This window comes from Montipora foliosa, chromosome 6 (assembly GCF_036669935.1).
Source record: "Montipora foliosa isolate CH-2021 chromosome 6, ASM3666993v2, whole genome shotgun sequence".
NCBI classification, from domain to species: Eukaryota; Metazoa; Cnidaria; class Anthozoa; order Scleractinia; family Acroporidae; genus Montipora; species Montipora foliosa.
In genome coordinates this window covers 21,949,925-21,962,424 of record NC_090874.1, presented here as the reverse complement: position 1 = coordinate 21,962,424, position 12,500 = coordinate 21,949,925, and the positions used below count along the sequence as shown (strand labels likewise).

The 12,500-nt window shown below is 40.4% G+C and overlaps 1 protein-coding gene across 1 annotated transcript in view; it reads right to left on the bottom strand.

The window, feature by feature from the left end:
* Nucleotides 1-5,545, bottom strand: part of LOC138005191 (golgin subfamily B member 1-like) — a 114,962-nt gene extending 109,417 nt beyond the window's left edge. Inside the window, exons 1-2 of the mRNA XM_068851454.1 lie at nucleotides 4,502-5,545; nucleotides 2,379-2,585 (exon numbers count right to left, since the gene is read on the bottom strand). Coding sequence (XP_068707555.1) covers nucleotides 2,379-2,585; nucleotides 4,502-5,215 — 921 coding nt within the window. The 5' untranslated portion in view covers nucleotides 5,216-5,545. The remainder of the gene's footprint in view (nucleotides 1-2,378; nucleotides 2,586-4,501) is intronic.
* Nucleotides 5,546-12,500: the final 6,955 nt, after the last annotated feature.

Genomic DNA, 12,500 nt, shown 5'->3' with positions numbered 1-12,500 from the left:
GAATAGCAAAAGTTTCTTTTATTTTTCAAGAAATAATTATAGCAAGTTGCCAAAAAAAATGACATGCATTATCATTGAAAATTTCAGCTTAACAGTCTGACTTAACTTTGTATTCTTCACACTTAATAACAATTATAATTTCCCAAATGAGAATGACCTTCACACTGATATTATGAATATATAAGTGGCTCGAGTACACACTAAAAAGAACTGAAGAGTAATCCTAATAAGCCTAAATGTATTATTCTACTGATGTGACAACATAATACCATAATATTGCTAGTCCAGAAGAACGCAGAGAAAGTGATTACTCTAGCATAAAATCTACCACATGTACTTGTCCCACAGGACCAGACAGGGGTTTTTCAAGTGCTGAATAAATTCCACGCTTCATGTAAGTTCATCTACAGTTCAGATATTACCCTTATAGATTTTTTTATATTATTTTTGTATTCGACATTTACATGTACATTTATATCTAAGTTATAGGATTGCCATTCTGTTATTTACACACAGATACTAATCACAATATGGAATTAAAATGTATTTACATCAGCTCACCATGCATGTATACATGTATGCAGATCATTAGCTCATAATGTATCTAAAGGTCACTTCTTTATTGTACATGTAGCTTACTGTGATAACCCTGTTTAACTTTTATGGCCCTTAACAATTCCAGGGCCATATTGTGACTTAATACAGCCCACGCTTTTTTTCCAGTTAAATCCCACACTAGCATCAAGGAGTTGTGAGAAATGATACCCAGTTGTGAAAATATGGTAAGATATTTTAAGCATTATTATAAAATACATTTTGTAAAAATTATCACTAGTCAGATCTTTAAATCTGGCTTTAAAAAATGGTAAATTAAACAAACTTTTAAATTAATGGACCATCTTAGTTATGTGTTTAGTTATCTGGCCAATGAATGAAAGTGAGGCTGGAGTTGATCTTGTTTCGATAGAAACCTTGCTCCTTTTCTTATGTAAATTCCAACTAATTAGCATGAGAACAACATCATTAACATAAGAAAAGCAGGGAGGTCTGTACATGTATCATCACAAGGTCAACTCCAGTCCAGCCTCAAGGCTGCTGCCTAAGAAAATTTTCCGAGAGCCCTTCTGGCTTCCAACATTAAAAGTTAGTATATAGCCCAAGTAATTTTTGCAAGAGTCAAGAATTTATTAATTAACCCACAGGCAGCCCAAGCTCAAAATGCCTGCCACCCAACTCAAGTGGTCTGCCTTATATATAGTTATAATTATACAGTATGAAAGATGTAAACGAAAAGACTTGTGTGTACCAATATGACAGTAAACGTTGTAAGTTTATAAACGAAATGAAAAAAAAGCAATCACATATTTTTCCAATTAAAATTCTAATTAAATTCTGTTTATCTTCCAGATCAAGGGTAATGGACTAGTCACAATTCTTGATCCTGTCCGTCACTGATCAATGTTTCATGTCGGAATAGTAATAGTTATGAAAGTGTACATGTACTTTTTTGCCCCCTCCCCCATCTTAAGTGCATAAAGATCCAGGTATTTGGGGTTAGGGAAGAACCTTTGGCGATCAATAGGAGATACAACATCGCATCACCCTTGATGTAGCAACCTTGAGCCCAACGCTTTCATTTAACAGCCAGATAACTAAGCACATAATACTGTAAAAAGATCTATTCAGCAGGTCACAGAATAGAAAGCAACCCACTAAATTGGCCACTATTAGTGTGTGTACCATCTTAGAGATGTGACAAACTTCAAATGACCTGGGCAGCTTCCAATCCCACAGCTTACATGTACACGTACATGTATCAGGGTTCGTACACCTTTTTAGGCCAAAAATTCAAGGACTTCTCAAGGACTTTCAAGGGCCAACTTTTGAAATTTCAAGGACCTCTTTTTTATTTACGTCGAAGAATTTACCCATGGAAATAGTTTGACAATACAATTCTTGCTCATTTTCCATACCGTACATGCCTGAAAAAAATGCAAAGGCACTGGTAGTCATTCTCGACCCCACAGCTCGTCATGTTTGTATGAAATGACTTGAGTGGGTGATCACTTTTACTGAAGTTTTCAAAGATTAAAAATGCGGGTCAGAAAAAATTCAAGGACTTTCAAGGACCAGGAGTGAAGAGCAGAGATTTTCAAAGACTTTCAAGGGCTTGAAAATGTACTCTCAAAATTCAAGGGTTTTCAAGGGCTTTCAAGACGCCTACGAACCCTGATGTATGTGCCTCAAACATGGGAACAACCACAAGCCCTACTCTACAATTTTCCATGTTCCCTTGGAAAAAGTAAAGATGGGATTAAAATCTCCTACATAGTGAATGTGTCACATCAATCTTTTAGTTTAGTTGCACTTATACTTACAGAAGTTGCTGGTGGAGTTATCCGTCCTTGTTCATCCTTCATGGTAGAGGACATCATTCTATCCCAGGCATCATATGTTGCAGTTTTTTTCAACAGATCATGCAAACTGTCCTTCTCTAATCGCAATCGCATTGAGTGACCAGCTTCTAGACCAAGTTTCTTCTCAAGCTGTTCAATTATATTTAGTAACTGACGAATTTCAGCCATCTGAAAGGTGGCAAAATACAGGTACATGTAATGTCACATTATAAATGTTAGGATCTAGGGAGAAGTTCCTTCTTTATTTCAAACGTTATGCATTTCTGCTAAGAATGCCCTGCTGTCAGGTAATTGAAAGAGCAACACCACAAAATAAAAGTAAGATCAGGGTTACAAGTATTATGAGCTCAACATGCAAACTAATTTCTATAAACGTCACAAAATATCCTGTTGACATTCAGTCAAAACAGCAACTTCATGTACATGTAAATCTGTACCCAACTATTTTTTAGAACATCTTTACATTTACTGTCGCAGTACATGTGAATTGTAAGGTTCCATAAAGTCCCACGACAGTACAGTTATTTTTTTTTTACATTTTCCACCATGACTTTGGTTTAGGGACATTTGTTTGCACCATTTACATGTAACTCCAGTTCCATTGTTAAAGGAAGTTGAACACTGATCGGCTCTCGGTAAAAGCTTAGAAGGACTAAAATTTTATTCCTTAGCACTGTAGAACAGTTTACAAGCTCTGTAGGGATTAGACATCTGTTTACAAACATTGCTTCACATGTGACAACCACAGGTCGGCTGGAACAAAAGACCCTTTATTTTGACAGCTAATGAGAACCTGGTTGGCACATTAATTAATGATAACACACATACACATAGGTGACATCAATGATATCTTCCCTATACCACCAATCAAAGCAAACATGATTTCAATCAACAGATAACACATATGATGTATATACATGTACAGACTGGAAATAACTAATAAAATATAGACTAATCACTTTACGCACTTGGTGGCCATCCCTGATAGAAGACCCTAGGAAACCCCCAGGCACTTGCATAATAACGTTTACAATCTCTCTTCCACCCAAAAACAATATTTCTCCGACAAAAAAAAAGCATTATCCCCCCTTCCCTCCCCCAGAGGATACTTAATTTAGTATGCTAGCAACTTTTTGAGCAACCATGGTTTTCACGTGATTAGCCTCAAGTCACAAAATGCATTGTTTCATTGCACTTCCAAATGTAAAACTCATTCAAAAGAGCTCTCATACCAAGTCTTTGTGGAAACAACAGTCACTCATTATGGCGTTTAAGCAGACAACATTTTTGAGCCACAGACGGTAACCAGAAATGAATATTTCACATGTCAGGACAGTAGTGTCTACCAGATTTTTAGCCTAATCATCTCTAATGAAGATAATGATGGAAAGATACTTAGCAATATATGATATAAAGTGGACAAGACAAGTTAAAAGGGGAAACAGCTCACTTCCGGTTGCCGTCTGCAGCTCAAACATGTTGCATGCTTAAACTCCCTATTTTCAAAATTGTAGTGGCGCCATATCGATGTTACAAATCATGCAGGACTTTCCCCAAGGATCCTGCTACAAAAGTGCAAAAGCAATCTAATCCCCCTCCAGGCCATAAAATTGGCAACAAATTCTGCGCTATGCCCGCCTATGTCTCCCGGGGTCATAGCCCAGGATGGCCGCTGATAAGTGCATTGCAAACCAGCTTTTTGATTTTTCAAAGCGTGTTTTCAAAGTGTTTTCCAAGCTTGCGGGGAATATGAATTCACAATCGGATTCTCGCGACCAAAATTTGTGATATCGCTGATAGATTAACCAGTGGAAACCGATTTCAAATATCTGAAATAACTTAATTAAACCAATTGAGTGCTGTATAAACAAACAAACACACAACAGGAATTCATAACAGATATATCTCACCACCTATCAAAACACAGTCGAATATACCCGCGACTATTCAATTCACTCAAGACTTGAAACGAAGAGTTACAGTAGTGTATCAATTTCCCGGTAATTTCAAGTCCATGTTAGCTCGTATGCTCAGACCGCAATCAACGTTGAGAGCTTAAAGCTCTTCATAAAAGATGACGTTACCTGTTGCCTACTCTCTTGCCAAGAATTCCTCTTAAATTTCTCAAGCTCCGATTCATGTTCATGGTGTATTCTACGAATGTCGTCTATTTTTCTTTTATCTGCATCTTGAACAAGCTTCAGCGTATCTTCTAGTTCCTTTTTCTGCCGATTCAGATCCGAGATTTCCTGCTCTAATCTTCCGTGTTCTTTTTCAAATTCTCGTTTCGTGTCTTCGCGTGACTCACTCCGAAGCTCTGTTCGAAGCTTCAATTTCATTTCGTCTTTCTCCTTGGCCCAAGCCTGTTGAGCAGTTCTATAAGCTTCATCCTTTTGCCTTAAAACTTTCACAATATCCTTTTCTTTTTCTTTGTGCAACTGTTCTCTCAAAGACGTCAGCTCAATTAACTTTTCTTTGTTTAGCTTTGATCTCAAATCTGCGAGCATCGTCGCAGCTTTCTTCTGTTCCTCGTCACGAGCTTGCCTGATCTCCAATGCCTTGTCCCTCTTCAAGTTTTTCGCGTACGTTCTCTCCTTTTCCAGTTCCTTATTGAGATGAACAATCCTTCTTCTCATGTCGTCCATATTTGACTTATTAAACGGCCCTGCAGAACTCGCTTCATTTGCTGTCGTTTGTACTCCGTGCAACTGTGCCGGTGGTGAACTTGCCCGCCACAGTTCGACAGACGATTTCTCACCTTCGGGCGGAAGATTTTTCGAAGAAATATTTCTGCTCATTGTTCCCTTGCCGTACCTTTTTCTACTGGAATTTCTGTTTTGTCTTGGCCTTGTGTATTTTAGGATTCAATTGCTGTATCCATTGCTTAAATTACCACGCATTCTTGATGCTCATTCTCAGCATCTCTCTTCATGACAACGCGTAAACAATTTGCTGCGAATTCCTACATCGTCGTCTTACCGCTGCAAAGCAATCACCAATTGACAAATCGCACCGGTCAATTGAATTTTTAAAATTTATCATTGTCACACGAAGTGCTTATGATAAGTTTAGGAAAGGACGCTATAGCTAGGGAAATACGTATTCCAAGCTTCTTTACTCCGAAGCGTGACGGACAAAAAGGTACGTCACGAGGTTCTTGCCCAGTGAGTGCCGAGGTCCCCTTTCCCGAAACTTTTGATAACTTTTCAACTGCTATGAAATCATTGGAAAAAGCTGTTCAGTCAGTATGTTTACAAGATAACTAAAAAGCTAAAAGCAAAATGATCGTGAAAATTGATGACTCCGAACTTTCTAAAGATACAAAGGGAATTGTGACACCCGAAAAGTTTCGGGACTTTAATTTCGAGAAACGGGCCTCTAGAACAAAAGGTTCTTTGGCTCTTTTCGAGTTGAGAACTTTAAGATTTAAAATCACATCTTAAATTGTCTGTCTTTTGAACATAAAGTAGTAGATCACCCATAATAGTAATCGCAAGGTCAATAGGTTCGACTCCCAGTCGTAAGTTCTCGGTTCCCGGTTTATGAGAGAGATTTACCGGTAAGCAGCGTTTACACGAGCGCGGTTTCACATCGGCACGGTTTCATGAGTTCAAAACCGCGTCAAAATCGATGCGGTTTGGAAGAGTTTACACGGAACCGTTTTCGCCAAAAAATCCAAGTCGTGATGGTATAAGCGAGCGCTGCACTACGTGCTAAATTCACCAATGAAAAGTTCGCGCCAAAATAGTAACCGTACTGAATCGATGCGGTTTCGCTGTTTGCACGACAGATGAAACCGCGTCGTTTTGAAAACGCTCCACTTTTGGCACCGGTTCCAAATCGACACAGTTTCGATAACAGTCTCGATCGGTGTCGTGTAAACAGAAGGTGTAACCGTATCGAAATCGATGCGGTTACAAATGAAACCGCGTTCGTGAAAACGCTGCCTGAGCCTCACGTTTAGCATCAACGTTTAGGCAACGTCGGCTTGCCGTTTCACGAAAATGGAGTGAACGCGAAACGGTTTTGCGTGACCCACGGCAACTCGGAATGGAGTGGGACTGTGTTAATATCTCGAGTATTTAGTTAACCAAAAAACAAACACTCGGAGTCTTTTTAAACAATGTTTGTAGATAAAGGCCGGCTAAATAAAATACCGGAAAATCCTTACCTGTCAAGTTTTGCGAGTTTTGTGAGTCAACACTGAACAGAGAGTCAACGTAAGTTCATCAAGAAATTGCGGTAAGGAGTCAGTCATTAGTGAACGAGCTATAACCATGAAACCTAAGTTTTCCTTGTTTGAAAATGGTTTTGGGGTTCTATTTTTTTCTAAAAACAACTTGTTGTGTAGAAGAAAAACAAGAAGAAAATTCCACGTATACAGGAAACGCGAAAATCCCACTCTTTCATTGTAGAAACGGCAAGAGGCAACCGGGGAACGCAAAAAAATGGCGGGACATCATGGTCACGTGGTCACTTTTGCCGTTCGCGTTTCACGTAAACGTGATGTTAAAAATCTCTCTATTATCATTCATTTAAAGGGAGTTGATATTTGCCATTTTCGAGAATGCTTCATCATTTGGACAAATTTAAAGTCTTAGCAATACAACAGACAGCAGGGCAATTCGGTGTCACCTGCCCCTTTTAGTTGCATGGCAACTTAATCAGTCCACTAGTCTCTTAGTGTATCAAGTCAACACAAGTTAAGTCCCACAGGAATGCTCTTTAGTTGAAAGATTATCTAGCCCTTTACTCTATACCGGTCAAGTAACAGGTCATCACCAGTGGGTTATAAAAGAAGCCTTTGAGATCAATGAAGCAAGGCTTTGAGCTTTCCTGGTGATGGGACTGCACAAAAAGCCGCTTAATTAAGTCGTAACCGACCTTGACTGATCCTGGAGTCCTGGACCACGCAGGCAGCCAGCTTTTCAATTGTGTCAGGAAAGTGAAAGATCAGTCACTTACTTCCGTCAATGATTTTGAAATTCAGGGACTGAGTGCGACGAACTAGCACTGAAAAGAGATTCCTTATTTCAATATTCGAATTCGCTTGATTAACAACCAGAAATAAGACTCCTTTATTTTCTGTTGGACGGACCAGCTAAGTCGATTGTCAAGGCCATAATTTGAGTCACCTTCACAAAATTATCTGAGTAGGCCAAGTTATAAGGTAGGCGTTTATTCATCATCGTAGACAACTGCCGGGAAAAGTTAAAGCTAATTGTAGAGTAATGAACTACCCCTTAGGTAACGTACTTCGTAAGTATTAGTGGACACATAACAAACAATTGTCTTCTGAATCTCTAGATGTTCTGTTTCATCTGAGTCAACTGAATTTGGAACTTAAAAATTGATGATAGGAATGTCATGGGGGACATCGTTATCGACTTCCGCAAAGCGTTTGATTCAGCGAGCATTAGGATTTTTAAGGAGATCTTTTGCAGTGGCTCACTGCTTGTTTAATATAGAACCGTCAACAATTAGTCAAAATAAACGGGGTAAAAATTGACACTCCACTTCCGGATACGTGTCACGTTTTATAGGCTGCGTCTTTTCCCAACTATGTAATGGCAGGCGCGGATCCAGGATTTTGAAATGGGGGGTGAATTTTTGTAATAATGTAATAGAACTAAAGCCTGGTTGAGGTGTTTGAGGTCTGTGCAAGAAGGGGGGCTCAGAAAAAGAGGGGTGAAAATGCACCCATTTCACCTCCCCTGAATCCGCGCCTGAATGGAGAACCTCACTTTCATGCGGACGACACCACGCAATGCTCTCGTGATTGGCAATAGGTCGCTCCACTACTACAAAGCAAAACGAGGTGATAACGGCAAATTAACCATCTTAAGCCGGATCGATTTGCGAGCTGAACTTTAGAGCGTCCTTTCGTTAGAATTCGCTCTGACGAGGGGCTGACCCTCGAAACGTTAGCTCACAAATACATATCTTTTTCACAGCTGTTAATTCAGTTACCTTTATCAACGCCTTTGGCGGATAAAACCAAATTTTGGTGTTTCACTCCCGGCACCGACTCAGCATCGCAGTTCCCTTAGAAACTAACCTCTTCGTTCCAGCGGCCGCGGTGTTGTTTTCGGCTGTACTACTCGTACATATACCAAGCCCTAGCCTCCCCCGCCCCCGCGTTCAGCCAGTAACCTGACGTTCCTGTCACTACTCGCATCTGCTTATGGTGCCGGTAAATGATACACATGAAGAAATGCGAAGCTCACGGTTAGGCTGTCTCTTTCTTTTCTCCGTTTACCGTCGAATGACTTTCCTACTTTTGACCACTTTTGTGTCGGTCGGTTGGAATAAAAATAAAAAGTCTGTAGTCTTTCAGTCCTTCTATTCCCACACATTTGCCCAGTCTTCGACCAGTCCTTGAATCCGCGTTCAACCCCACGCCCAGGCTTATAGCCTCACTCAACGACCACGTAAGAAACCCACTTAAGTAACACAAGACACCTCTCTCTTCAAGTCTGACTTTAATGTATTTTATTTTTCGCGATTGCGGCACATTTTAAAGATATACTGAGATAGCCCCGCGTAGCAGGCGGTTTGGTGAATTTTAGTTGACGTTTGAGTGTAACGGCCACGCGAAAACCTGAACTGAAGTCAAAAAAGCAAAGCGAAAGGGAGAGGAGGCGAGGATAATGGAGCGAGAAACCGCCTGCAATCAACCCCACAAGATTTTCGATACTCCCGTTATATTGTTCCTGATTGGCTGATTAAGTGTCAAAAAAATTCCCCCGACAGTCAACATTTACAGCTCCCTTTTGTAAAAGTGTACAGATTCCTCGCGGGAGCTTGGCCGGGATTTTCCAATGCGTTTTAAGGCAGCTTATAGGTGCGGTTACATACACCATGGTAAATGTTATTTCCCATGGTAAAGCATCCCGCGGTGCCTCACACTTGGGTGTTAGTATAACGTGTTAACCAGTGGTCACATGTTACGAAGATTACCCAGGTAAAAAGAAATCTCTCGCAATTCATTGGCGGGAAAATTTAATCACAACTTCATCGGCATCGTGATTGGCTCTTGTAACCCGGGCATCAAAACACCCTTCCAACTCACCACGTTAAATGTCATGCGCGCTTCGTCTGATCTTTTTGACGTATCCATGGAAATTTATTTAATTACCACGGGAAATTTACCTTGGGAAACGTCGGTTCCCGTGGTAAAAGGGTCATTTACCGCGGTAAAAGTGCCGCGTTTAACCGCACCTAATTAAATGGAGGTGGTATTTTGGCTGTCGAAATCCCACAGGATTTGGAAAAAGCTTCATATTTTAGCTTTCTGTACAAAATAAAGAAGATGACGGGCGAAATGTGTTCTGCATTAGCAATCACACCTTTGAGAAGTATCATGGGTGACCAAAGAGGCTCACGGGAATCTCTTTGGCGGCTGCAATCCATTGGGAAGTTTCACCTAGTCTTCGCATTGATCGGTCACAAGATTCGCTGGACCAGCATTTGTCAAGGCGCTGAAAGGACATTCTAATAACTTCCCCAAAAGATTGTCGTTTATTACTGTCGACGAATCGCACCCTTTAGGAACATGGACAGGAAAACGTTAACTGTTAAGTTACAATCTCAGTTTGATCTTGAAAAATTTCCCAGCGAATTTACACAATGCACGCTATGCCCAATCATACCGCTGCGCTCGGTCCGTACGCCATGGCCTCGGGCCAAATATTTTCCCGACCTGCCCTCCCACTTAGTCAATAACTACCTATTATTAGCACTTCTTTTCCCCCATATACCGGTAAACATTGTTTCAGGAACAGTTTTAACTGTTTTGCCGTCAGAAGACGAACTTCCTGCTCATCATTCCTGTCCGTTGTCGGAAATGTATTTCGTTCTTTGTCCCTTTTCTTTGCCTTCAAAGAAAGAAACTCTTAACGTTCCACAAAGTTATTGCACGCACCGTTGTCAATCAAAAACTTACCGCAGACTTTCTCCATTTCGTTACTGTCTGAAGAAGCGAGCTTCCCGGGATCAGGAATTGATGATAACGTTTCCTATTAATTTAAAACTCCTGCTAAGCACACCTTGCAACGTGCACCTAATGCAAAAAATACATTGCGACAGATTGCAACTAAATTCCATGTTATGCAATTGGGAACCCCTTTAAGATATAAGGCCAGATCGCCATCATCATTTGAATATTAATGCTAGCAGGACTTTAAACGAGATGTTTGACGAGTTGGCTGTACCAAAAGGTCTCCGATGAGTCTCTTGGCAGGGACGAAACATACGTATGTTGGGATAGACACGAAAATATACATTGAAGAATCCTTCTCAATTTAAAATTGCAACTGAATTTCTATAAGGTCGCAATAGTAGCAAGTATGATAAATACTCAAGGAAACAGACAACTTTCCTGCAGTAACACAATTTCTCCTAAAAACACAGCATTGCATCGTTTGAAGGCTGCCTTCCTCTCTGTTCAGTTCATGATCTATGGCAATTAATTAAGCATGCGTAACACTAGACATAAATTTGGGAGATAATTACATCTTGATTTGTTCTTCTTCGTTAAGGTGGCTGAACGCAGATTTTCCGTGGTCAGTGGTATTTATTAAAGGTCAGCACTGATTTTGAAAAATAAGTCGCTTCGGTTACGCGAACGTCATGTTGAATCCTTCAGAAAAACCCACATCTCGTCCTCAGAGCCCGCTTTTCTTTTGGTCAGCACCAAGAACACGGACTCTGCTCATTTCCAAGGCATGAACACATCACCGACTGACGGCTTGTCTACACAGGCTCAGAAATTTGAAACAACAGTGGTTGTCAACGGTTACAAAAATGGACCTTCACTACGACTGTGCATAAATTGTAAATGGCCAGAGTCCGTGTTCTTGGTGCTGACCAAAAGAAAAGAGGACTGAGGAACCCAGCTTGATTCTGCGCATGCGCAATGGCTCAAAATTGTGTGACCAACAGCTGTTGGCTGTTTTACCAAATATCTCGCAAACCCGACATTAGATTTTGCAGAAATTTGAAATTAAGATAGTTTCGACTACAAATAAGTAGTGACGGCACTTATCAGTGAGCAAGTTTGAGCTTCTAGGCAATGACAGAAATGGAAGTATATATATATATATATATATATATATATATATATATATATATATATATATATATATGTGCTTAAAAACTGTACACTAAAAACTGCAAAGGCCGTGTAACTATCTATGCATTACGTTGGATCAACCGTAAACAGTGATAATCATAAACACACAATTGTTAGGGCAGATCAAACAACATTCCAATTACAATCCTGGGCTGGATGGGCTCCTGTCCTGGGCCATTCTCTTCCCCAGAGCCGCCCGGCCATCTTTGGCGCGAGAGGCAGAGCACGTGAGACAGGATGACGCATAGCCTCCCACGCAGACGCTCTTAGAGATTCGTCACGCGTTCCTCCCTGTAGGTACTGTGGACAGTGTAGATAACTGTTCCCATTGTAGACAGTGTAGATAGCTGTTTCTAGTGTAGACAGTGCGCCTAGGGTGGATAGTATATATGGGCATACATGAATGTTAAAGAATAATGTATGTAACTTATTTGCATATTTTCGCGATATCGTATCATAAAAAGAGCGTCGCCTGAAACGTGCCCGAATTTACGTAGACCAATCAAATGACCGGACTTCCAGATTCTGGAAGTGTAGTTTAGACCCTGAGAAAACTGCAAGAGGATGAGCTTCGTGTGTTGGGCATTTAAAATCGCTGAGTTAAATTCTTATCAAAGGGAAACTGGAGATATAAAGGGTGCGTTCGATTGACCCTATTCCGGAGTAAGACTACTTTAGACCCTGAGTAAACTGCAAGAGGATGAGCTTCGTGTGTTGGGCATTTAAAATCGCTGAGTCAAATTCTTATCAAAGGGAAACTGGAGGTATAAATTTAAGGGTGCGATGGATTGACCCTATTCCGGAATAAGAATACTTGGAGTGATGATTTATAACTTTATGTTCGACGTTTTGAAGCAACAAGGATAATAAAGATATGGTTTAAATAGTGTTTTAGCAGGTGCTTCAAAGTTTTAATGTTAAACTCCGTAAAAACGAAGGATTTCTAACTT